Source organism: Hyposmocoma kahamanoa, unplaced genomic scaffold (assembly GCF_003589595.1).
Source record: "Hyposmocoma kahamanoa isolate Upper Pololo Valley unplaced genomic scaffold, ASM358959v1 76, whole genome shotgun sequence".
In the NCBI taxonomy this organism is placed as follows: domain Eukaryota; kingdom Metazoa; phylum Arthropoda; class Insecta; order Lepidoptera; family Cosmopterigidae; genus Hyposmocoma; species Hyposmocoma kahamanoa.
In genome coordinates this window covers 4149834-4172794 of record NW_020653900.1, presented here as the reverse complement: position 1 = coordinate 4172794, position 22961 = coordinate 4149834, and the positions used below count along the sequence as shown (strand labels likewise).

At 35.0% G+C, this 22961-nt stretch overlaps 2 protein-coding genes across 2 annotated transcripts in view; both read left to right on the top strand.

Annotated features, from left to right (window-relative positions):
* LOC113232596 overlaps nt 1–22961 on the top strand; it is a 120293-nt gene that overhangs the window by 4499 nt on the left and 92833 nt on the right. The gene's annotated exons all lie outside the window — the stretch shown is intronic.
* On the top strand, nt 13238–13693 carry LOC113232450 (40S ribosomal protein S13-like). Its single transcript, XM_026467191.1, has one exon. It carries the CDS (start codon nt 13238–13240, stop codon nt 13691–13693), a length of 456 nt encoding a protein of 151 aa, XP_026322976.1.

Here is a 22961-nt window from a genome sequence, read left to right as displayed (position 1 = left end):
TTTTATGACTGAACTTTAGGTAATTATTAACGCTGTTAATTTTTATTGCTGAACTACTTATTGATTACGAAGTACAGCATGTTGGTTTTTGTACTTTTACTTTTTTGTTACAATTTTCAGGGGTGCATGTTTTAGGTTTTAGTGTGTTTTAAAATATTTACGACCTGTTTTAAAATTCAATTTTGGTTTTAATTAAGTTTAATTTTTGAAATTGAATTTAAAACAGGACGTAAATGTTTTAAAACAGTTGTCAAGAACTAAAACATGCTCCCTTGAAATTTTTTCGCCCTTTCTACAAAACATCGACGATGTGAGCCTGCATGCAAAAAGCAGTTGTGATGCTGTCTTTATGCACCTCGTGTGAAAACATCCTAGGACATAATTGATCGTTAATGTCATAGACATGTCTACTTATAAACACAAAATTCATCTAAAAAATATGATATTTAATTTTATGTTGTGGGTTATCTTAATTTTTCTTATGTAGGTCGTCATCGCAAACTTTGAACTAAGATAAATATATAGCTGTCAGTATAATGTTTAAAATACATAATTGAGTTCAGTGTCAATGTTAACGAAGACATAAAAACTCCACGGTGTTTTGATTGCCTTGAAACTGGCCGGTTTTACACGAAAATATATTTGCAGATGACTGATAGTCAAATTAAAAAGATATCGAATGATTTGAATTTTCTTTTTGGCTTTTCGCGGTTAATATTTCAGCCAGTGACAAGGTTATTGACTTTTATCTCTAAAACGAGGAAACTTTTAACAAAGGAAAATTTAAAACGAGGGTGGGCATAGGTATGTAGTGGAGATGAAAAGGGATCAGGCGAGGAAACACATATACTTATGTAACATTGTTTATTGTGACTTTTGAAAATAAACATAATCATATTAATATGAACTTCTTGAAACGATCGTAGGAACATAAACTCCTTGATGAACTGTTTTTTTTTGCGCAAAGAACACAAATTCTGCACGGTTCTAAAATAAAATTGAATATTTATTAAGTCAATCAATTTAGATTTAAAAGAATTTCACAAAAAATACACTATTTTCAATTTACACGCAATGAAAATACACGTCTGGTGAATCAGAGTTTGTATAAATAAAAGTTTTCGTTTGTAAATAAATAGAGGAATGAAACTAAAACATTATTGAATGGAATACGTAGGTACACATGTTTTCGTAAGATAATATTTATTATACACGGTGTCTTGTAAATTCATGACAGTTTACATTGAAACTATGGTGGAATGTCAATTTGCTACCAATACGAGTCTTTCTTTTTTTCTGTTGTTATTTTTTTAGTGTCCTACATATTTGCGCATGCAATTTTTTCCATAGACTTAACATGGTGATTTTTAACCTCAATTATCTCAGGTCACAGGTCGAAATTCAAAATTTGGACTTCGTCATGACCTGTAGAATTGTATTTTATAACCTAGTTTCATATTTCATGCATACCGGTTGAGGAACGGCCAAATAATTCGTTTCAGATATCATGTAATTTCATTGGATGATCAATACATTCTGTTAGTAACATTTTCGGTAATCTGGAGAAATAAACCGATATCCCATACAATAATATACTAGTCTGAACTTTTTTATAAAATTACATTTTGTATACCCAGTATGGTAATAATGACTTACTTCATAAGGTATTAAAAATTGAAGAATAAATTGTACAGTTGCAGTAGAGCTTCTTGTGAAAGAGTTCGTCCATGGCATTACTGCCACCTTGCCTATTTCTGCCACTAAGCCTAAATGCTTGCATTCCGGTTTTGAAGGGTAAGGGTGCTGGTGAAATTACAGGCACATGGGACTTGTCAACTTATGTCTCAGATCTTTGTGATTTAAAGCTCTGAGTGGCACTACAACTGTTATAGACAGGCGTCTCGCTTATAACCAGGCCCATGACTTGTTCGTACCGTCATTTGGTGTCATAAAATCTTGACGAGTGATTTGTCAAGAGGTTACACAGAACACATGAAGTTAACAATAAGTCGATATGGCAGACGCTAGACGTTATGATGTACGAACCTCAGCATGTCTAACATTAGTTTCTGTCCACACAAAATAGATTAACAGTGTCACAAGAGGTCGGATATGTTATTAAAAGGACAACAGCTTAAAACAGAACATTGACAGTGTTGTTAAGATTTTTGTTTTGATTGACATGACATGGAGCCTGAAAGGGCAGGTAAGCCCAGCGCACAGGTGCCAAGTAAAATAAATGATGCGTGTGTAATTGGTGAACATAATCATCGTCGCACCCTTTGCGTAATAAGGTCACATCTGCAAAATAACAACTTTTCATGAGGAAAATTTAAAGATTCTACGAATAAAATTAGTATCGACTAATTTTATTCGTAGAATCTTTAAGGATAAAAAGTCATCAGACTTTTTTATCCTTAAATGGGAGAGTTATAAAGCACGTTTGACGTACATATGATTACATACAATCTTATTACATCAAGGATGCTAATTTGTTATATGGTACGGCTTGTTGAATTTTGATTAAATACCCGAGTGGAAAGGAGAATAGTTTACATCTAGTAAAACTTTAATTATTTTAACAACGCCACGCCGCTTAGTTAACTCAATATGAAACTCAACTTACTTACTTTACCGCTTCGCTTTGGTAGATAGGCTAAATTCCTTCCCCAAGCTTCAGTAAAGAATGTTAGTAAAAATAGTAGTTATTACGCAATATTTATTATTGAGTAATATATTTTTATAATCACCGTGTGTGGGAAGTGCCGGTGAATATTCTTACGAGTGTGTATTATGGTTTAAATTAAAATTAACGGTTATTGCTTTGTACCGAAAATAATATTCTAGAAATATAATTTAAACGGAAGACTGGCTAGCGTGCATTAGTAGATCCATTTCAAGTCCACATCGATATTAAGAGCTTACTTAAGATAATTGTCTTTGTGAATAAATAACATAACATTTAGTAGCAGTAGAGCACCTCGTGAAAGAGTTCGTCCTGGGAAGTACTGCCACATTACCTATTTCTGCCGTCAAGCAGTAATGTGAGCATTAATATAAAAATATTAACCTTCTGGTTTTGAAGGGTATGGGCGCACGACTTGTTCGTTTCTTCGTCCGAATAACTCGATTATAATATTTTTAATCGAAGTTTTTAATGTTTCCAATTTTAATCTTATTAATTGTATTTTAATTTTATAATATTTTGACATTATTAATTAGTAACCTGAATTAAATTTTTAATTTTATTTATTGCTTTAACATTTTTAAGACCGTGTAATGAATGTGTTTTGTATTATGTAATTAATGTGTAATGTAATTGGATTTATGCTTAAATAAATAAAAACTTGGAAACTTGGTGTAACGGGCTGGTGTCCGCAACTCGACGTCAAGGCGCCTATTTTGCGTGTGGGCCTAAATAAATAACAATTGAATTGAATTCAATTACCACACCAACCAATTTGTAGTCGATCGATGCCGTTGATCGATGCTAGAATAAAATGATTGAAGATCGATCGATAGTTACTACTATACCAAATCGATTTGATTTGATCGATTCGATTCCTGGATTTGTCATTGAATAATGGAAAGATCGACGATCGAATCTTCTCTTCGAATCGACTCTCTCTGTGTAATATGAAGTTTCATTAATACGGGGATCTTATCGGAAATCATATTCTATAATATATATATAGGCTTAGGTCCAATTTACCTTTTACTAATTCCAAGAACTTAACATGTCTAACATTTATTATTATCTCTAATCATCTCTTTATCAGGAAATAAAGCATACATTAGTGGAACCACGTTTTTGATTTAGTGATACATTTGATTCGATGAGTCACAATGAGTTTAAAGTGGTTTAAGAATAATGTTATTGCAAAAAATAAAGTATGATATGCACGATTGATTGACGAGGTATGAGAATTGAAGGCTTAAAGTCGGTTTAATGCTTTCTCGAAGAATCCGAAGTAAGAATAAAGTTATTTGCTTAAAATGATAAAAATACGCAAATAAGCATTTCAGCATACAGCCTTCTTTTTGGTTTTGATCACAATACTTTCTTACAAATAAATATGGGTATGACAGATTACCTCAGTGGCATAATGGTTTAAATTATGGGAGCTGGATGCGGAGGTTCCGGGTTAGATTCTCAGAAGGATCAATTTGGGAAATATGGAATTCCCTTGTTTGTTGTCAGGCAATTGGTGTGGATGTTTGGTACATATTATTATTGTTTTGGATATTGAATTTTTGACTTACGCCTCTCCCATGGCTTAAATTAATTTTGAATTTTTAAATGATTTCAATTTAAAATTATTTCATTATTATAGATAGTACACGTAAATTTGGTGCAATAATCAACTTATACTTATAAATCAGCCTTAATGTACCTATAGCTCTACCATTGCCCTACCAACAAATGAACGTCGGGTCTAAAACAAAAACTACGAAAAAAAATGTCCGAAGTTAATCTATACAAACGTGGCATGTAACAAAACATAAAAAATTAAAACATTTAATTTAAATTGTAACGTCATTGCAGTACTGCCTAATTTTGCTTGTAACAACACCACATTCAGCTTCTACTGGAAATTTAACAAAATGCACCATATTTAGCTTCGATTGAAAATTACTTGAACACAAGAGTAATGGAGTAGCCTTTATCGTAAATATTAATTAATTTTTATATATATTATTGTCGAATTTTGTGCAAATTCACTTAAAGAAATAATAAAGAGTTGGGCCGATACATACATACAAATCTTACTACAAATGTGAAAATAAGCGTGTACTATAAGAAATGTACCGATATTCCAACTAAACGTAAACTCAAATATCCGTAATTCCGAAAACCGATTTATAATAAAACCGTTACGCTTTTGAGTAATTTTGATGCTTTTCACAAAGACAAAATTAGCGTTTGTTTTGTAATATTCCTAAAAAAATACATTTGACATTATGAAAATTCGAGCTAACGTTATTTCGGGAAAATGTATTTTCTGACTTCTGATAGGTAATCCCAAGCCGTAAAACGAGAAAATCAATTTGAGTTTTAAAATAGAATTTTAAAATAGAATGTAAATATTTTAAAACAGTTGTAAAACTTGAAACATGCTTCCCTGAAATATCTACGAAATGTTGCTTCAGCCCTTTGTACAAAATATTAGAGATGTAAAATTATGTTGGTAGTCAGATCTAAACAAATAATAAAATTTACTACAACACTTTCCATCTTGTCAATTATTAATAAGCTCTGTTTAAATCTTTACTAATAGTAAATAAACATTTTGAAAATACATATAGAATGGCCCTGAAAAGTACATACGACCTCACAGTTGTCCCAGTAGATAAAATATGTGTTAGTATATTTATAGAGGCGTAACTCAAACGTCTTAAAATTATCTCTACTGTAAGCGCCACTTCTAAAATACGTTTGCTATGTTATGTCTTTTATACTAGAATTTATGTCATGCCGACGGTTGAAAGGTTATGCGACACTTAAGGCAAAATGAATTGTGTAAATATAACAAGTGACGGGTAAATTTTAATGTTATCGACAAATTCCGCTGGCTAGATATAACTCATTTTCTTTAATAAAGCGATTTTTGAATTAATAAATAAAATCTGAAAATTATAATATTTTTAATTTGTTGTGCCAATATCAAACAGACCACGAGATGTCATAATATATGTAGGTAAACAATGAAAACAATATAATTTTTTTACTAAATTAAACGTATTAATTCAAAGAAAAATATTAACAGATATTGAATTATTTTTTCTACAATATTTTGAAGTATAAAAAATATTTAATTATTTCTTTATAAATTATTAAGAAAATAGCATAAAATATAAAATAATTATGTACCTTAGTATCATTTAAAGCAATATTGTGTAAAAAGATAAAATAAAATGGGTTACACCACTATTGCGCTGATAGCCACAACTATAGTTACGAAAGTTATTATTTTGAATACCTTATTTTTAATTTTACCGATGAATATTATTTTGTATATAAAACTCTCCTGTTTTAAAAGACTTTAGAGGTGTTTCAACCAATCAAGTATCAATATTTAGACAATAAATTCGAAAATAATATTATTTCAGTTGCGCCCGAGTAACTATTTTAAGATTGCTAAATTTGACATAAGAACTATATCAGTTTAATGTCAAAGTCGCGTCAAAGTTACGGTAAGTTCCGATAAGTCGAACACGTTAACTAATTTCAACTGTTTTTAAAAGATAATTTTGTGCTCTGTCTTTTGCTATTTAAAACGGATATTTGGCCATTTGTCACTTAGTTTTAGTTAGTGGACGGTAGAAATTCAGATACCGTAAATAACTTTTTTTATAGTTAGTGATGGGACGAACAAGTCGCGCAGTTGGTGGTCCATAACACTTGCAGTGTCACTCAGGTCTTTAAATCGCTAAGATCTGAGGGGCACTGCCACTGCGCCCGTTACCGAGACATAAGTTGCCAAGTCCCATGTGCCTGTAATTTCATTAGGACACATTACTGCTTGCTGGCAGAAATAGGCAATGTAGCCAGTACTTACTTCCCTGGACGAACTCTTTCACAAGGAGCTCTACTGAAAAGGTACGGTCCTCGTAATGAAATATTGAGGAATGTAATGAACTAACTTCTTCTAAAGATAGTTGGTGTCACAAGTGGCGCCACCTACTACTACAATAAATCTATCTGCTCGATTCCTCGATTTGTCATTGACTAATGGAACGATCAATGTTCTATTATTCAAAGTTACTTAGTCACGTTGTTAATGTTAATTGACAACAAGTAGCTCAAACTTAAGTACAGCACCACAAAATAAGATTACCGTAAAATGACCTAAGCCACATTTTAGATTTGCGGATGAGTTTAGTAAACGAACTCTTCTAAATTGGTTTGGGTTTGCTAGTTAAGGGTAGTGCAAAAGTTAATATCGGTCCGCTGCGTGAAGTGGGACCCAAGTGCGGGTTGTCTCACGATAAACTGGTTTCAACAGCATATCAAGGCGGTGTACACTTCAAGTTGATACCTGTCCGAGTTTGTCGCTAGTTCGGCTTGTCACCGCGGGGCAGTGGTTCAGGACCCTTACTTCCTACCTATATCAACTAATATTATTGCATCCCACAGCTGGCTAATAAGGTCCAATAGATCGATACCTTCAATGAACACTAAGCCAACTTAATTTTTGGACCTGCTCTGTTTTTATTTTGTTTTTGTTTCTTTTTTTTACAAAATTAGTTTTTTTTTGTTCTTGTTTCTTTTTTTCACAAAATTCAGGGAGCACAATTAAGATTATATTTATATTAAGCAGCCATACTTACTAAGGCAAATAAATATGGCTGTTTACAAAAATAACAGAAGATGACCAAAAAATAAAGATGGCGTAGTGTTCATTGGAGGTATCGAGATGTAATAAAGGCGGAAGCACGCTGTGTACGATTAAAAAATAAATATTTTTACTATTAGGTACTTAGGTTAATCAATACGAATGGAATATAGATTATCGATTATCTCTAGTGGCAGGTTTTGTGTTATGTGCTTGGTTACATGTTCCTATTTATAGATAATGCAAGTACCAACCGTTGAGCTTGGAGCTAAGGCAAAGAGCCTGTACTCGGTGGTTATCGTAAGTTTCTGCTGGTTACTACAGCAATTCTAACTGCGGATTCAGCAAGCAAAATGAAACGCCTAAGCGCCCAGTTACACAAGGCGAAAGATATCGCGCGGCCGCCGCGCGGTGATCGCCCAGTTATCACGCCGTCATGTGCATTAATGGCGAATCTGAATTCTATATACTAGGCAACAACATTTAAATTCCTCTGAATAATACAACCGCGCGGTCGGCAAAAGCTAAATAAATAGAGCGTATTTTGACATGACAGCGGCATCAACGAGGACTCCGCCCGGCGACCGCGCGGCGTGACTGCGATGAAATTCGTGAAGATAAATGCGCCCTAAGGAGTATTATAAGTTCAAGTATAATTCAGTTACAATAAAGCTCTGAGGTAAGTATTGCGTGTGAGCACGCGAGCGCGCTTAGATACGAGGGCGGAATGGCTCGGGGTAGGGATGCACGGCCAGCGCAGCAGCGCTAGAGTTTTTTTGCGTTAATTATAATTATTCACACCCGCCACGTGTCGTATACGGATGCACACATTCGCAATATCTGGCGGTGATCTCGCGTTGTCTCATGCGCTATTTATTATAGAATTGAAGTGTTCGCTCGGTGTTTAGAAATGGTAGGTCATGTTTATTGTTGTGTTCGAACAAGTTGCACAACTTGACTTATCACACAATGAAAGCTGTTGCTAGAAATAATATTTAATTGAAGGTAATTAATTACCACCACCTAAACGAATGGCTGGACTAGACTAAGATAAACTCCAATATCAAAGTTTTCGGGTCGTCTTTTCTCTCTCCCTTGAATCCGGAACATAACAGTGTCGCTTCGCGGCAGTAATGAGTAATTCGTTGGTGTCTTCCCAAACGAGTTCTGTACATGCAACGTTACCATCAGTGAAAAATATTTAAGGGGAAGGAAATAAAAGCATTTTATTAATTCACTTTACCCATCTGGGTGTGTTAGATCTTTAATAAATTGTTGTTGTTATTAAACTTTAAACCAGGATTTTGGGTTCGTGACTCTCAAGTATAAAATTAGCTCGTTATTCGTCGCAAAATTGAGAATATACGTAGTACACATGCAGGTGGTTTTGTTTTCAGATTCAGCGTCATAATACGGCGTATTATTTTTTTTTGTTGTAACTCAAGGCTACACGACAGACAGCCTCGTCAAGTATACAGTGATGATGGCGCCAGCCTACTCAAAATATTTATAACCGTGACTCTCTAAGCGACTTGTTTCAAGAAACAGAAAAAAAAGATTAATGTTGCTTTTCATAGAATTACAAATACCTGTGTTCTTTTAAAAGCCAGTCAATCACGTGAACTTGGGCCTCAAGTCGCTAATTTTAAATCATCTCAGTTACGTGTCGTTAGAATGACAGGATTTTGTACTATTGGTATTCTGCTAAAAGTTTAGAGTAGAGACTTGTCAGTGGCTAGCTATGGCGGGCTACATTCAACTGCCACTGCCTCCGTGGCGGAACTGTTACCATGCTGGACTGCCATTCAGAGGTCCCGGGTTCGATTCGGGAGAAATATTTGTATGGCCTACGTTTATTTCTCTCGTGAGAGTAGATGTATTTTTTTTATAATATCAAGTGACGGGATGAACAAATCGTGTGCTTGGTGTTAGGCGACACGCCTCTCCATAGCAGTTGCAGCGCCCCTCGGGGCTCTAAATCGCAAAGATCTTGGGGACACTGACCCTTCGCCTGTCACTCTGAGACATAAGTTGACAAGTTCCACGTGCCTGTAATTTCACTACCCTTCTGAACTGAAACATATGCTCATATTACTGTTTGACGGCAGATGTAGGTAAGGTGTCAGTGCTTCCTTGGACGAACTCTTTCGTTAGGAGCTCTTCTTCTACTGAGAAAGGTACATTACTACGTAGATAAAATCCTAAATTCTTGAGCAATAAAGGTTAATTTAAACCTAAAAAATTTCAATTTTTATTCACAGAATAAACGCGTAACTCGTTTTTTGCTGTTATTTAGAGTAACTTGAAATGTAAATATTAGGCATTCATAAATTAGGCATTCAAAGTGAGTTACGATATGAATATTTATTGATTTAATATCACGTTGTTTTATTAATATGATTTTGGTATATTATTTCTGAAAATGGTCCCAATGTTTATAACATGCGCCGTAAACGCATTTTTACTAAATATTACAACCACCTGTTTAACCGTTGAAACACTTTTTAAAAGCCTGTCCCAATCTCGCGAAGCTTTTAAAGCTGTCCATAAAAACCGCAATGGCCTCTGGAAAAGTATAAAAACCGCTCTGTCATTTGGAATGCCATTAAAAAGTGTCTGTTCCCGTATTTATTTACTGGGAGTTCAGTCGTCAAATCGTTTTATGATACTTCGTAGTAATGTTTGTTTGGAATTGAAAATGTTTAAAAAAAATACTACTTTTTTCTTCGTGTAATGTTAATACTGTGTTTCTGACTCGCGTTGTTAATTGCATATTTAATATCTCACAAAAAAATGTATGAAAAGAAAATAATAATATAATAATAATAGTTAGCCAACACATAATCCCACTAATGGGCACAGACCTCCTCTCACAATGAGAGGGCTTGGATTTTAGTTCCCATGTAGTTCCTAATGCGGATTGGGAACTTCACACACATCAAAAATTGCTTTGCAGATGTGTGCAGGTTTCTTCAGGAAGTTATTCTTCACCGAAAAGCCCATGGTGAATATCAAATTAAATTTCGCTCATAAAAAAGTCAGAGGTGCAAGCCGGGATTCAAATCCATGACGCTTTTGCTTGAGAGGCGGTGGGTTCAACCGTTAGGTTACCCCAGCTGTCTTGAAAGTAAACTTTACAATTTTTATTAAAAAAAAAGAAAACGATTTAAAATTTTACTTATACTTTGTATATGTATACATTGATATAATGAATAAATTGAAATTAAAAAGTTAGAAGTGCGAGACACTGGATTCCTCCCCAAGTTTGCCACCCTTAAAGATGGAATATTCATTTCAAATTTACCTTAAATTAACCTTTTTCTAACAAAAAAGAACCATCAAAATCGGTTTCCAAATACCGGGAATAATCGCGTAACATATAAAGACAAAAAATAGGCGTGAGAACCTCCTCTTTTTTTGAAGTCGATAAAAAAAATATGCATGACTTTGGTAGCCTAGTGTAGTTTACTAATGGGAGTTGGATGGGAATATCTCGGGTCCTATTCCCGATTGAACCAATGTGGGAAACGAAGGTTTCTAAATTGGTTTTGGTCTGGCTGTTTTATGTACTTTTAGGCTAACTTCTTTAGGTACTTTACATTTTTACGCTTTAATATTTATAAAGCAAATTACACTTGAAATACGTCATACCGAATAACCTCTACTGCTCATTCGTAAGGCAGATTTCCCTGAGAAGAATAAGCAAGAAACTCAAGGGGTTTCTCTTTGTAAGTATACATTTGTATACATTTATCATTACAATATTTAAACAACTTAGAGCGAGACTACCTGCAAGAGCTAAACGGGTCACTACCACAGATTTTTGTCATCCAAGTACGCAAAAGCTGTGTAATAACCTTTAGTATAAAGTTCTTGTTTCACAATAGTTTTAAACCTCGTAAATGGCAAATTTTCAATATCAATCGGAATCTTACTGTATAAGTATATACAATTGCACTTTAAATGAATTTGAGATTTTATGAAAATCAAGAACAGCTAGTTTATTTTTCTACTTGGTTCAAATTTATGCCTTCTTTTTACGTTGGGGGATAAAAATATGAATTAAAAATTATTGATACAGAAGAAAAACTTATTGATATAATAAATTTATTATGACTACTAATACAGGAACTATTTCAGAGAGATCTTATTTCTTTGTCGTTTAAAAAATTCTACTATTCCACTTTTGAATAGTTGAATGTAGACATATATCTGGTCAATAGCGGATTTTCCCTAAGGCTCAGTAGGCCCTGGCCTAGGGCGGCCAGATTTCAGGGGCCGCCAATCGTGACAAAAAATTCACTGACGATGACAAGAAATGACTCAAAGTTCCTAAATATTCTAAAGGCTCACGCACATTATGGCGGGCCGCACTGCACCTCATCGTATAACATATAGATCGTTTAAACATCGTATACAATATATGTATAAAGTAGATATGTTACATATCTATAATGCAATGTATAATCACTACTGCGTCTGTCTGTTTGATCGCGATAAACTCAAAAACTACTGAACGGATTTGCATGCGGTTTCGACCAATAGACAGAGTGATTCATGAGGAAGATTTAAGCGTATAATTTATTTAGGTTTTGTGTAAGTTAGCTGAATTATGACGATAAATGTTGAAGATGTCGGAAAAAAATCATGCCGGTTGGGCGCCCCGCAAACAAACAGATATTATATCAAACCAATGTTCTAGAAAAATATTGAAATTTAAAAAAAATATGAAATAGTAAATTTCTGAATCGATTTCGATAAAAGTTGGCAATAAAGTAAATTCATTATGTAGTCTACCATATTATGATAAGTACTGAGAAAGGGGCGGCTGGTACTGACTACATGGCCTGGGGCTTAGGGCGGCCAAGACTGCAAATCCGCCACTGTGTCAGGGTATAATATTAATATCTATACTGCAATTTATTATGTTATGTTTACTATTTATAAATTTAATGCCGAGGGCAGCCTTGATGACTGATGTACATACATGTAAATTCGTTTTAATATGGCGCCTGATAGTGTAATATCATTGACACTGTAAAATTCTCCGCCATTTTGCTAAGTTTTTATTTCACACCACTATGGTCTGATCATTATCAATCCATTTATAGGTCCCACTGGTGGGTACGAGTCTTCTTTCAAACGAGGGTTTTGGCCGTAGTTGTAGCTGCTGGCCCAATGAGGGTTGGGAACTATACACGTTCTCCGAGTGTTATTAACCTTCTCTGACGTGCAGGTTTCACGATATTTTCCTTCACCGCCTAAACGTATAAATGGATTGATGGTGATGATGAATTGTCTAAGAGAGAGAGAGAGAGATAGGTTTATGTCTTATTTGTATACCGCCCCAATAAGAAAGTGACTAATTCGAAAAGTAATTTTTGACAATCTGAAAAGAAAGAGGCACATGCCATCAGTTACATCGCGTATGTTTGTTTGATAAAACACATATGCGATTTTGATCCGAAAAAACATTATCATTTGCAACATACACACTTCGTAAATTTTTTGCGTTACAAATTTCTTAATTATTTTTCAGTCGCACACTTTCGTTGTCTCATGGGATATTTAAAACTTCATTTAAAACGACGTTTTGACGTAAGAACATGCGGTCACGTTAGTTTAGTCATCGCCAGAAACATTTGTGACAAATCTGTGGTTATTTTTTTGTGTGCGGGAGGGTACAGTCATTTCATAATAATATAACGTCCAAAGGTATTTAACTCTGAGTCAAATAATATACAATTTTCCTGGAGTATTTAATAATAGATTGTGATTTTAACTAAGCCAGAATGTCAGTTTTATTAATAGAGTATTAAAAAATTGTCCGGGTTTTTTCACCATCTTTTTGGTTTTTCTTGTTGTGGTTGTCAGTTCGGCTATTTTACAAAAAAGCCGCTATGGATCGTATGCACGCACCTGGTAAGGGTATTTCCCAATCAGCATTGCCGTACCGCCACAGTGTTCCTACATGGCTGAAATTGACCGCTGATGATGTAAAGGAGCAGATATTCAAACTCGGCAAGAAGGGCCTTACACCCTCACAAATTGGTGTCATGCTGAGGGACTCACATGTTGTGGCCCAAGTCAGATTTGTCACTGGCAAAAAGATCCTTCGTATCATGAAGACTATGGGACTGGCCCGTGATCTACCCGAGGATTTGTACTACCTGATCAAGAAGGCCGTAGCCATGAGAAAGCATTTGGAATTCAACAGGAAGGACAAGGTCAGCAAATTCTGCCTTATCCTGGTTGAGTCTCGTATTCACAGACTAGCTCGTTATTATAAGACAAAGAGTGTGCTCCCACCAAACTGGAAATCTGAGTCTAACACAGCCTTAACCCTGGTGGCTTAAGTCTAAACTTTACCTTTTCTAAACTTCAGTATCAAATTTTCACAGTACATATAGAAATAAATTTTGACTCATTCATTACCTACTGAAAGATCATGGATCACCAAAGTGTAAAAACTATGTCCACAGCGTACACAAATGACTATATGGCTATATTTATTGAAAAACGTACATATTTAACTAAATAAATTTAAATAAATTTAACTTTAAGAAAACTTAACTTTAACTTTAACTTTAAAAATGTAATATTAAGTTAAATAAATTTAACGTATATATTATAGTTTACAATAGTATGTGTCGCTTTATTGTATACTAGGAATTATAGAATAAAAAAATGTATTTTTATAACTGCCTCTGTGGCCGAACGGTTACCATGCTGGACTGCCACGCTGAGGACCTGATTGCGTTTCCGTTTGGTTGTAATTTGTGGTGTTACATGTGTATGTGTCTGGAACTCGCGACTCAGGGTTTTCCTAGTGTGGGGCTATAGTGTGTGCGTTATTAGATATACATATATTATATTATATATGAAAAATGTAAATTGGTGGAAAATATTTGAGTGTGGTTTTTTTAGTACTCTGTACTGAGATTATTTTACTGTTTATTTTCTAAACAGTCCCAAGTATAAGTTGACTCGTGTTTTTAGTATTCATAAATACAAGATTATTTTTAATTACTTCCAAATACATTTACAACTTATTACTAGATTCAAATGTCACAAGTTATTTATTTTTCACCTCACTACCTTGGAAAGGCTTTTTTTCCCATTAGAAATCTGCGCGCAAAAGCGCTTTTTGTACGCTAGCGTGGAATAGGTTTTTTAAATTCGAACCTGACGATGGACTGTGGACTGTGATGGACTTTTAAACGATGAAAAAAATCATAATCATTTCAACTACGAGATTTGTTCCTAGACGATGGAAACCAAACTTAGATGATGGAAAAAAGTAAAAGAAAGGAGCTGCCCTAACAACGGAATGAACGTGCATATACCTAAACAAAAATTTTCTCGTACATTATCTAAGTAATTTAGATCAGTTGGTATATTTTATTTTTGTTATGGTTGATATTAATTTGACCACGATATTATATTTAAATTATAATTAATTTATTAAATTATTATAATTTGTCGAAGAACTAAAATAATTTCAATCATCACGCAAAATTATAAGTACAAGCAAGAATAAAAATTGATGAGATGTAAATTCAGAACGCATCCGAAGATAGAACTTTTTCTTTTCACTATAAAAAATAGTGACGCGTTCCGATATTTGATTCGTCTTAAGTACATTAAGTATTTATTTATTATTAATCCGTAGGTATCATTTATTCTTTTTATTATTGACATTAAATTGACAACGAATAATTTTGTTTTGTTGGATTATTTTAATTTGTCGAAGAACTAAAATAATTTCGTTAATCACAAAAATTATAATAGGTATAGAGAAGAAGAAAACGTATGTGGTGTAAATTCAGAACGCACCCAAAACTAAACTAATTTTTTTGGAACTTTCATTTTAATGACTTCAATTTCAATACTTTAGATTGAATTGTACTGTAATAAATTGAAAAGAAAGAAAACATGAGCGAGTCTGAGTCTAGCGGTGATGAAAAACTAATTTGTTATAGTTGAACGGTTTTTCTTTCATCTACCATTTTCCTCGCTACAGTGAGGTGAAAAGTTGTATATTTCGCTCGGCAGCAAAGTTGTTTTGCGTCTCGTGCCTTGAAACCCTCGCTACGCTCTGGATTCCATTTGTGTTCCAATCTTAGTACCCTTCACTTGCCCAGGTTTCAATACAAGCACTCGCGCCAAACAACAACTTTGCAGCCTTGCATTACAAATAACTATTTTATGGGTATGCCGTGTAGAAAGAATGTAAATGTAAGAACGTTCTTGAGTTTTTTTATTGGCTCATTATTAGACAATTAATTATAATAATTGATTGAATTGAATTGCACACCATTTTTCATGGCGTCGCCATGTCTGAGGTTCCCGGTTCGATTCCCGGCCGAGTCAATGTAGAAAACGATTTTTTCTGTATTGTCTCGTGTCTGCGTGTACTGTCGTTGTTTCCGATGTGCCATAACACAAGTGCTTTAGTTACGTACTTTGGGATCAGAGAAACGAATGTGATCTTATCTATTTTTTTATTATTCATTTATATTTAAATTAAATGTGGTGGAGAACTTAACCAACTCTATAAATTATTATGAATGGACACAGTTTGCAAAAACAACGTGGAGAAAGAAAAACACAAAAAAATAACTAAATCTATAAAAGGAAATACAGACACAAACTTGATAACACGAGAAGAAGAATGCCAAGCCCAATCATAGTAAAAAGAAAAAAAAAATTAATTGAGGCTTAAATAAAATGTTGTGCGAAATTTGTTATAAAACAAAGTGGAATGCCCGTGCCCGCATTACGTGCTGAACAATTGTCATTACATGCAACAACTTATCGTCAGGGATAGATAATATAATTACGCGTAACTAGCATTATAAGTTTCCATTTCGCTAATTTATTCGCCAAATCAAACCGTACATATGTCGTGGCACCCAAATTAGCGTGATTTACGGGAAACTATTGTCATAAGTCTGTAGGCAACATCAATTAATGCTTCCTGTGCAAAAATGAAAGTCTTAGCCATTGAAATAACAAACAACTAACAACTAAATATGTGCGTCACAATAAGGGTTCAGTCGTCATCGCCTATAAGCAGGCAGCGGAAAATCGGGGATAGAGCTTCGGGCGGTGACCGTCTTCAGGTAACCGGCAGCTGTCAGAAGTTTCGCTCCAAAATACGAGCACGTCAGTATCATAAGTACTATTCAGGAGTTGTTTAGGGTCTCGGAGAATGGTGCCTGTCTTAGTACCTTTGTATAGAATAGGGCGAGGGTGTCGTTGACGAAGTACACGTGACACGTGTGCTAACAGCACGCGAAGTGCCACTTACTTGAGCTGAGTCCGCCATTTTCGTTTTGTACGTTAAGGTCGTGTCAATTATCTAGCGTAAAGCTTCGAAAATCGTACAGACATCCTGTATTTTGTTACTTTGGAGCGCGAAAAGTCTCACTTTTAATATTATCTTTGGTGGTATTTCGCATCATAGCCAAGTCTTATTTTATTTAATTTAATAAATCTTCAATTTTCTGTTTATCGTAATATTTTTTTGTTACAAAAAATGTAAGTAAACATTATACTGCTGCAATTTTAGTCGCTTCTTTTTCGAAGAACTAAGTAAACATTTCGATCGTTGTCGTTCAGCTATTCCCCGCTAGATGACAGCACATTGATTGAAATTTCAATATAAAATCAAAACTTCGTAACTTGTAATTAGAAACTACTACCAATGATTACCAAGATTTTAAATTATGAATGCGTAAGTTTAGGCGACAGCAGTTATGACAGTAATCAGAGGCTTAGCGCACTTCCATTGTTTTTTTTTCTTCCGTGGGTATAAGCATGCCAAATTGTTTTGTGCCGCTCTCATCCAACCACCTTCCTCTGGTCGTCTGTCCATTTTGCATTTGCTCTGACGTGGTCTCCATTCAAGTCTTCTACATCTACCATCTGCCATTTTGCAGTTACTTTAGCTCTTTGCCGTGTGACTTCTTTTAAACAAATTAACGGTAAGGAATTTGATATCATTTAACAACAGTTTAATAAGTACAGTAGCAAAAATAGAACGAGTCGAACCGATTGTAACTTTTTTTTAAAGGAAAGGTTTCGAAGGATACTATTAACCCATAAAAACTTTCTCAATATCTTTCCCCGTTTGAACCTAAAATTTACGACGATGTTCCCGTACTTTATTGCACACGATAATAAATAAGGTGTATATACATAGGCGACGATAGAAAAACAATGTACAAAATGTGGCCATACTGCCAAGTAGCAATTTTTTCTAGTAACCTTAAGTGTAAACACTTTTCAATGAATCATGAACGTACGAAACTATGTTTGTAGTGAAAAAACATTTATCAATCTAGAAAATACCATCAACTCTCCACCACTACTTACTTCTTTCTACAGGCTTTTCAAAGCATTATTTTCTTCATCGTCGTTCCCTCAATGGAGGTCGCCACCTTCATTCCCACTAGTTCTATTGAGTAATCCTATTAGAGAAGTACTGGGACTTTTTGCACCAGTTTGTCTAATCGATCACATGATGATCAGCTCGAGTAGATTCTATTTAATAACTATAATCCAGACATTCCAGAAAACAAGCACAACACACACTAGAACAACAACAACAACACAGCACTGGAGTTTAGTAAAAGAAGACGTCCTTGTGTAAGAGTTCAAATTCAAATTCAAATTCAAAATAATCTTTATTTTGATATGTAAATAAATATTTCCAGTGTAATAATGCTTACCTATAAGCATTATTACACTGGAAATCGTCACAATGGTTAAACTCTACTTCTTCGTTCGTTCAGGGAAGTACAGCCACCTTATCTATTTCAGCCGCCAAGCAGTAATGCCAGCATTACTGTGTTTTGCTTTTGAAGGGTAAGGGTGCTGGTGAAATTACAGGCACGTGAGATTTGTCAACTTATGTCTCAGGGTGACGGGCTCAGTGGCAGTGCGCCTCAGATCTTTGCGATTTAAAGAGCTGAGTGACACTGCAACTGTTATGGATAGGCGTAGGCGTGTAGCTTGCCATCAGTTGCACGACTAGTTCGTCCCATCACTAGATATTATAAAAAAACTTCTTAATCCATCGAAGGCAGATATAAGTACCCTTTTTGCTAAATAATATCTTTTAAAAATACTGATTGCTTTTCCTTCTGCTTGGGGTATAAAAACATTGATGATAATGTCGTAGAAGCAATGTGTAGAAGTTACGGTTTTAATGCAATAATAATTGTTTAAAGTGAATTTGTTGAATACTTTTCATGGTATTTGTGTATGAATTTGTGTATTAGTGAAAGTGGTATAATAAAGATACATGCAGATTGTTTGTCTTTGTTTTTAAAGAATATTAAAATAAAATAATTTAGCATTTTGTTGTATAAACGTAGGTAGTTATTAGTATTTGTTTCTAATAATATTACATAGTTAAGTTAAATGTTATAAGTTCCTTTGCCATTTTTTTTGCTTGAAGTGTTTGCATGTAAGTAGCGGTGCATTAAATTGAAAATAACAAATTATTATTCTTAGGAAATAAGTCACAATATAATAGCTGTTGGTAAACCAAATAAATTAAAAAAAAGAGCTATAAGGCACTAATATCACCGTTTTTCCCAGCAGGCGGCATTGGGTGATATTATTTCGATGTAGAGAAAAAGTTGCAAGCGGACGGGAATTGGTCCCCTGGGTTCGATCCTTAGTAACGTCTACATTTATTTCCCTTGATGAGCAAATATATTTCAACAAAAGTTTACGACGTTATTTACAACTAACAAGGCAGATCGCACTACAAACAACCATTTATGGAACTTCGTAGATCGTCGCCTTACTTTTTAAAGCACAAAGTAACTGAAATACTAAAAAATCACATATATACAAATTTTGCAGGCTGATTTCACATCTGATTTCCTTCATATTCACTCACTGGCTTTTACATATTCTTAAAGTAAAGCATCCAAATTAAAACCCTTGATAAGAAATTTAAAATAAATAGTAAGTTTTGCTTTCTCCTGAACAACCACTCTTTATAAGATGCGTGTTTGGGATAGTAAGGTATTGAAATATATTTTTTTTAATACAGTTGCTCAAAACTTGGTATTTTTCGTACTACAAATCGTGCCGAAAGTTGGATTCTTCGGACTAGTGCTTTTTACTTTTCCATTTTTTTTTTAATTTACTGATGTTTCAAGTCTTAAACATAGAACTAAAGAGGTTGTATATTTATTTAATATTTATGTGCTTTGTGACGTAAGTCATTCGTCATTAAAATATTTACTTATAAACATCTTATTTGTTTAAATTGCATAGGTGTTTTATAAAACAACGGGTTATATTTAAAAATACCAAAATATTTTCCATAAAGATGGCTGATTGAGTATTAACAATGACCGGAGGTGAGTACCTATTACCACACCCCGGACACTCCTTACAACGATCGAAAATTATTTACCTACTACTACTACATACAGCAAGGCGCTATCTGCACACGCGCAAACGTGTGCGTGAAGTAGCAGGGTTACCCATCACTTTCTACTATTACGTTACGTGATCCGGCAACATAGAGAAAATGCTAACGCAAATCTATTATCTATGATTCTATGAATAGAATCCAGAATCCTAATAATTACACATGTCTGTTATGTATTTATATCGATATCATATAATACACACATCAAAAGTGTCTAGGGATCAAGTACGTTTAAGAGTATTGCTGCAATTAGGTTTAATTATATTAACTTTTTTGTATCGCTATTGATACTTTTTAGTGAGTTTTAACATTTAAATAAGGAATATTGTTTAAAATTCGATAATAAGAAGAAAATCGATTGTCAATGTGGTTTTGTATAAAAATGACTTATAGCGTTTTGACAAAATCATTACAATATCTGCATCGGAACCGAAACAATTTACATTATTATGGAGAGACGACATCATTTAACCCGAGAAGTGATGATGCGAGCCGTCGGAATGTTGGAAGCTGGTTCCAGGCAACGTGCTGTGGCTTTCACTCTTAACACTACACAGAGCGTCATAAGTCGTCCTGGACGCGCTATCCCATGACGGGCAGCGTGGCCGAGCGACATGGAGGATGGTCTCGCAGACAGGACCGGTATATCCAAAATACTGCTCGACGGAATCGTACCATGACCGCCATGATGTTGGTTACGAGGCTCCACAGCTCCTCAGGCTTGCTAATAAGCGATCAAACAATCCGAAATCGTTTACGTGATGTGGGTCTGCGATCCCGAAGGTCGCTCAGAGTTCCACCTATTGCACCCTGCAATCGCAGGACCCATTTACGATGGGCTCGCGAACACAGAAACTGGGAGGAAGACGACTGGCGCTATGTGTGCTTTTCGGATGAATCCCGCTTCGGTATGAGACCGGATACAAGACGTACTCGAGTTTGGAGAACATCTGGACGTCATGAACGTTTGAGATATTGTCAGGAAGTTCATCCATATGGTGGGGGAACAATAATGATATGGGCCGGTATTTGGATCGGCGGAAGAACCGATCTCATTTGGATCAGGGGTAACCTCAATGCTCAAGTTTACGCAGAGAGGATTGTTTCAGATGTTATCATCCCTTTGCGAGGCCAGTTGGGTGATTCATTTCAACTAATGCATGACAACGCACGTCCACACACGGCTAGAGTCGTAACACGCATTCTTGCCGAAGCTCGTATCAACGTTCTGCCGTGGCCTGCTCAATCGCCAGACCTCAATCCAATTAAGCACGCATGGGATATGCTTCAAAGAAGAGCTGTGCCGAGTATGCATACCGTACATACTCTACAACAATATTTTGACTTGTTACAAAACACATGGGCGGCCATTCCTCAAAGTGATTTTGATGAACTCATCTTAAGCATGCCAAATCGCTGTAATTGTGTGATTCGTGTTAATGGTGGAAATACAGATTATTAATTTTCTTATCTTTACAATAAAAATGATCAAAATCATCATTTTCGCCATTTTTTTGTCATTTAATTGACGCCGTTAATTTGAATTTTTTCCCACAATTTGCAAAAACATCAATTTTAGTTTATTTTAATTAAATATAGGGGTAAGCGGTTAAATAAAACATAAGCATTAAAGTAAGAAGTCGTCCTGGAAGACTGGATTTGGTAAATATTGCTTAAATAATTTTTATTTCAAAAATATTCACTTGATCCCTAGACACTTTTGATGTGTGTATTTTTCATTATTTCTCTAACTACAGTAATATTGAAGATTTATTTAAAAAATATATTAAAAGCACTTAAAATGTTATATTTTGGACATGTAGTTTTAAATAACGTAACCAAGGTATTTGAAGTTGTGTGTGTAAGTTGATCATCATTAATTAGGTATATTCGCTACTTACGTAATATTTATTGGCAATATGAATTGAAAATTCGAGAACCCTTGTCTACTAGCTCACGAAGTCATGGCGCCTCATTATAAGCTATAATAAATATGTATTTTTATACATAGAAAACAATAATAGAATGAATCTCAGACATAAGTTTTTTTTACTTATTTCGGTTCATCTTTCGGAAAATGATGATAAATACACAGCACAATTCACGACCATTATAAATAGTAAGGTCAAATGATGTTTTATATTAACTTACAAGTTTCGTAATGAATAAATGAAAAGTATATTCAAATATCAAAGCCGTCTTCGCGCGAAAATGGCTCGCCGGCAGCCTTGTTGTCGTTCAGTCAATGTGACCGGCAATGTGCGGGGCGTGGTGCGGTATTTAAAGCTAGGGAGGGGCGGAGAGTGTCCGTTCTCTTTATTTTTTGTTCTGTGGTATTACGCGAGGCCGCTACGCGCCGTTCCGCTAAAATAATAATTTTAATGTGGCTGAATACTGGCGACAGTTGCCATTGTACTCTGAATTTTTATCAAAGAAATAAAATAAGTTTTTTTTAAAATACTGTTTTATTTTACTTTCAATGTAGTTTTTAGCAAATATATTGAAAAACGTCGTTTGATACACGTGTGGATTTGTCATTTTCACTTGTCTCGAGTCTTGATCCACGCCTCTGGCTCGGGCCAAGAAGCCTCGACACTAGTGAATAATGACTAACTTTCCGCACATGTATCAAAAATGACTATAAGTTATTTTTTTTATTATACCAAGTGACAGAGCGAACGAGTCGTGGACCTGGTGGTAAGCGACATGCCTGTTCATGAGAGTTCCAGTGGCCCTTAGATCTTTAAAACGCAAAGAATTGAGGGGCACTGCCACTGCGCCTGTCACCCAGAGACATAAGTTCACAAGTCACAAATTACTGAACGAACTAGGCTTTAACATACCGCATAGGTTGCCAAGGTCCTAGCAATGTTTTAACCTATTCCGTACCCCAAGCTCCCACTCCAATTTGGGCCACTTTGCACCTCTATCCAGACTGGCACGTCTACATAACAGTAAGTGTATTAACACTGTTGACTTCTTTGCCGACAGTTTGCCGAAGTTTAGACATTCTGTCAAGTCCCTGACATCTTAATACATCGCTGACAAGCGTCGACGACCTTGCGTCGATGACCTTGAGCGATAACGCGCCTACTATAATTTCTCCAATAAGGTGGCGCCATACGCCCCGATGCGGTAATAGTGTGGTAGTTGGACCTTCCGCT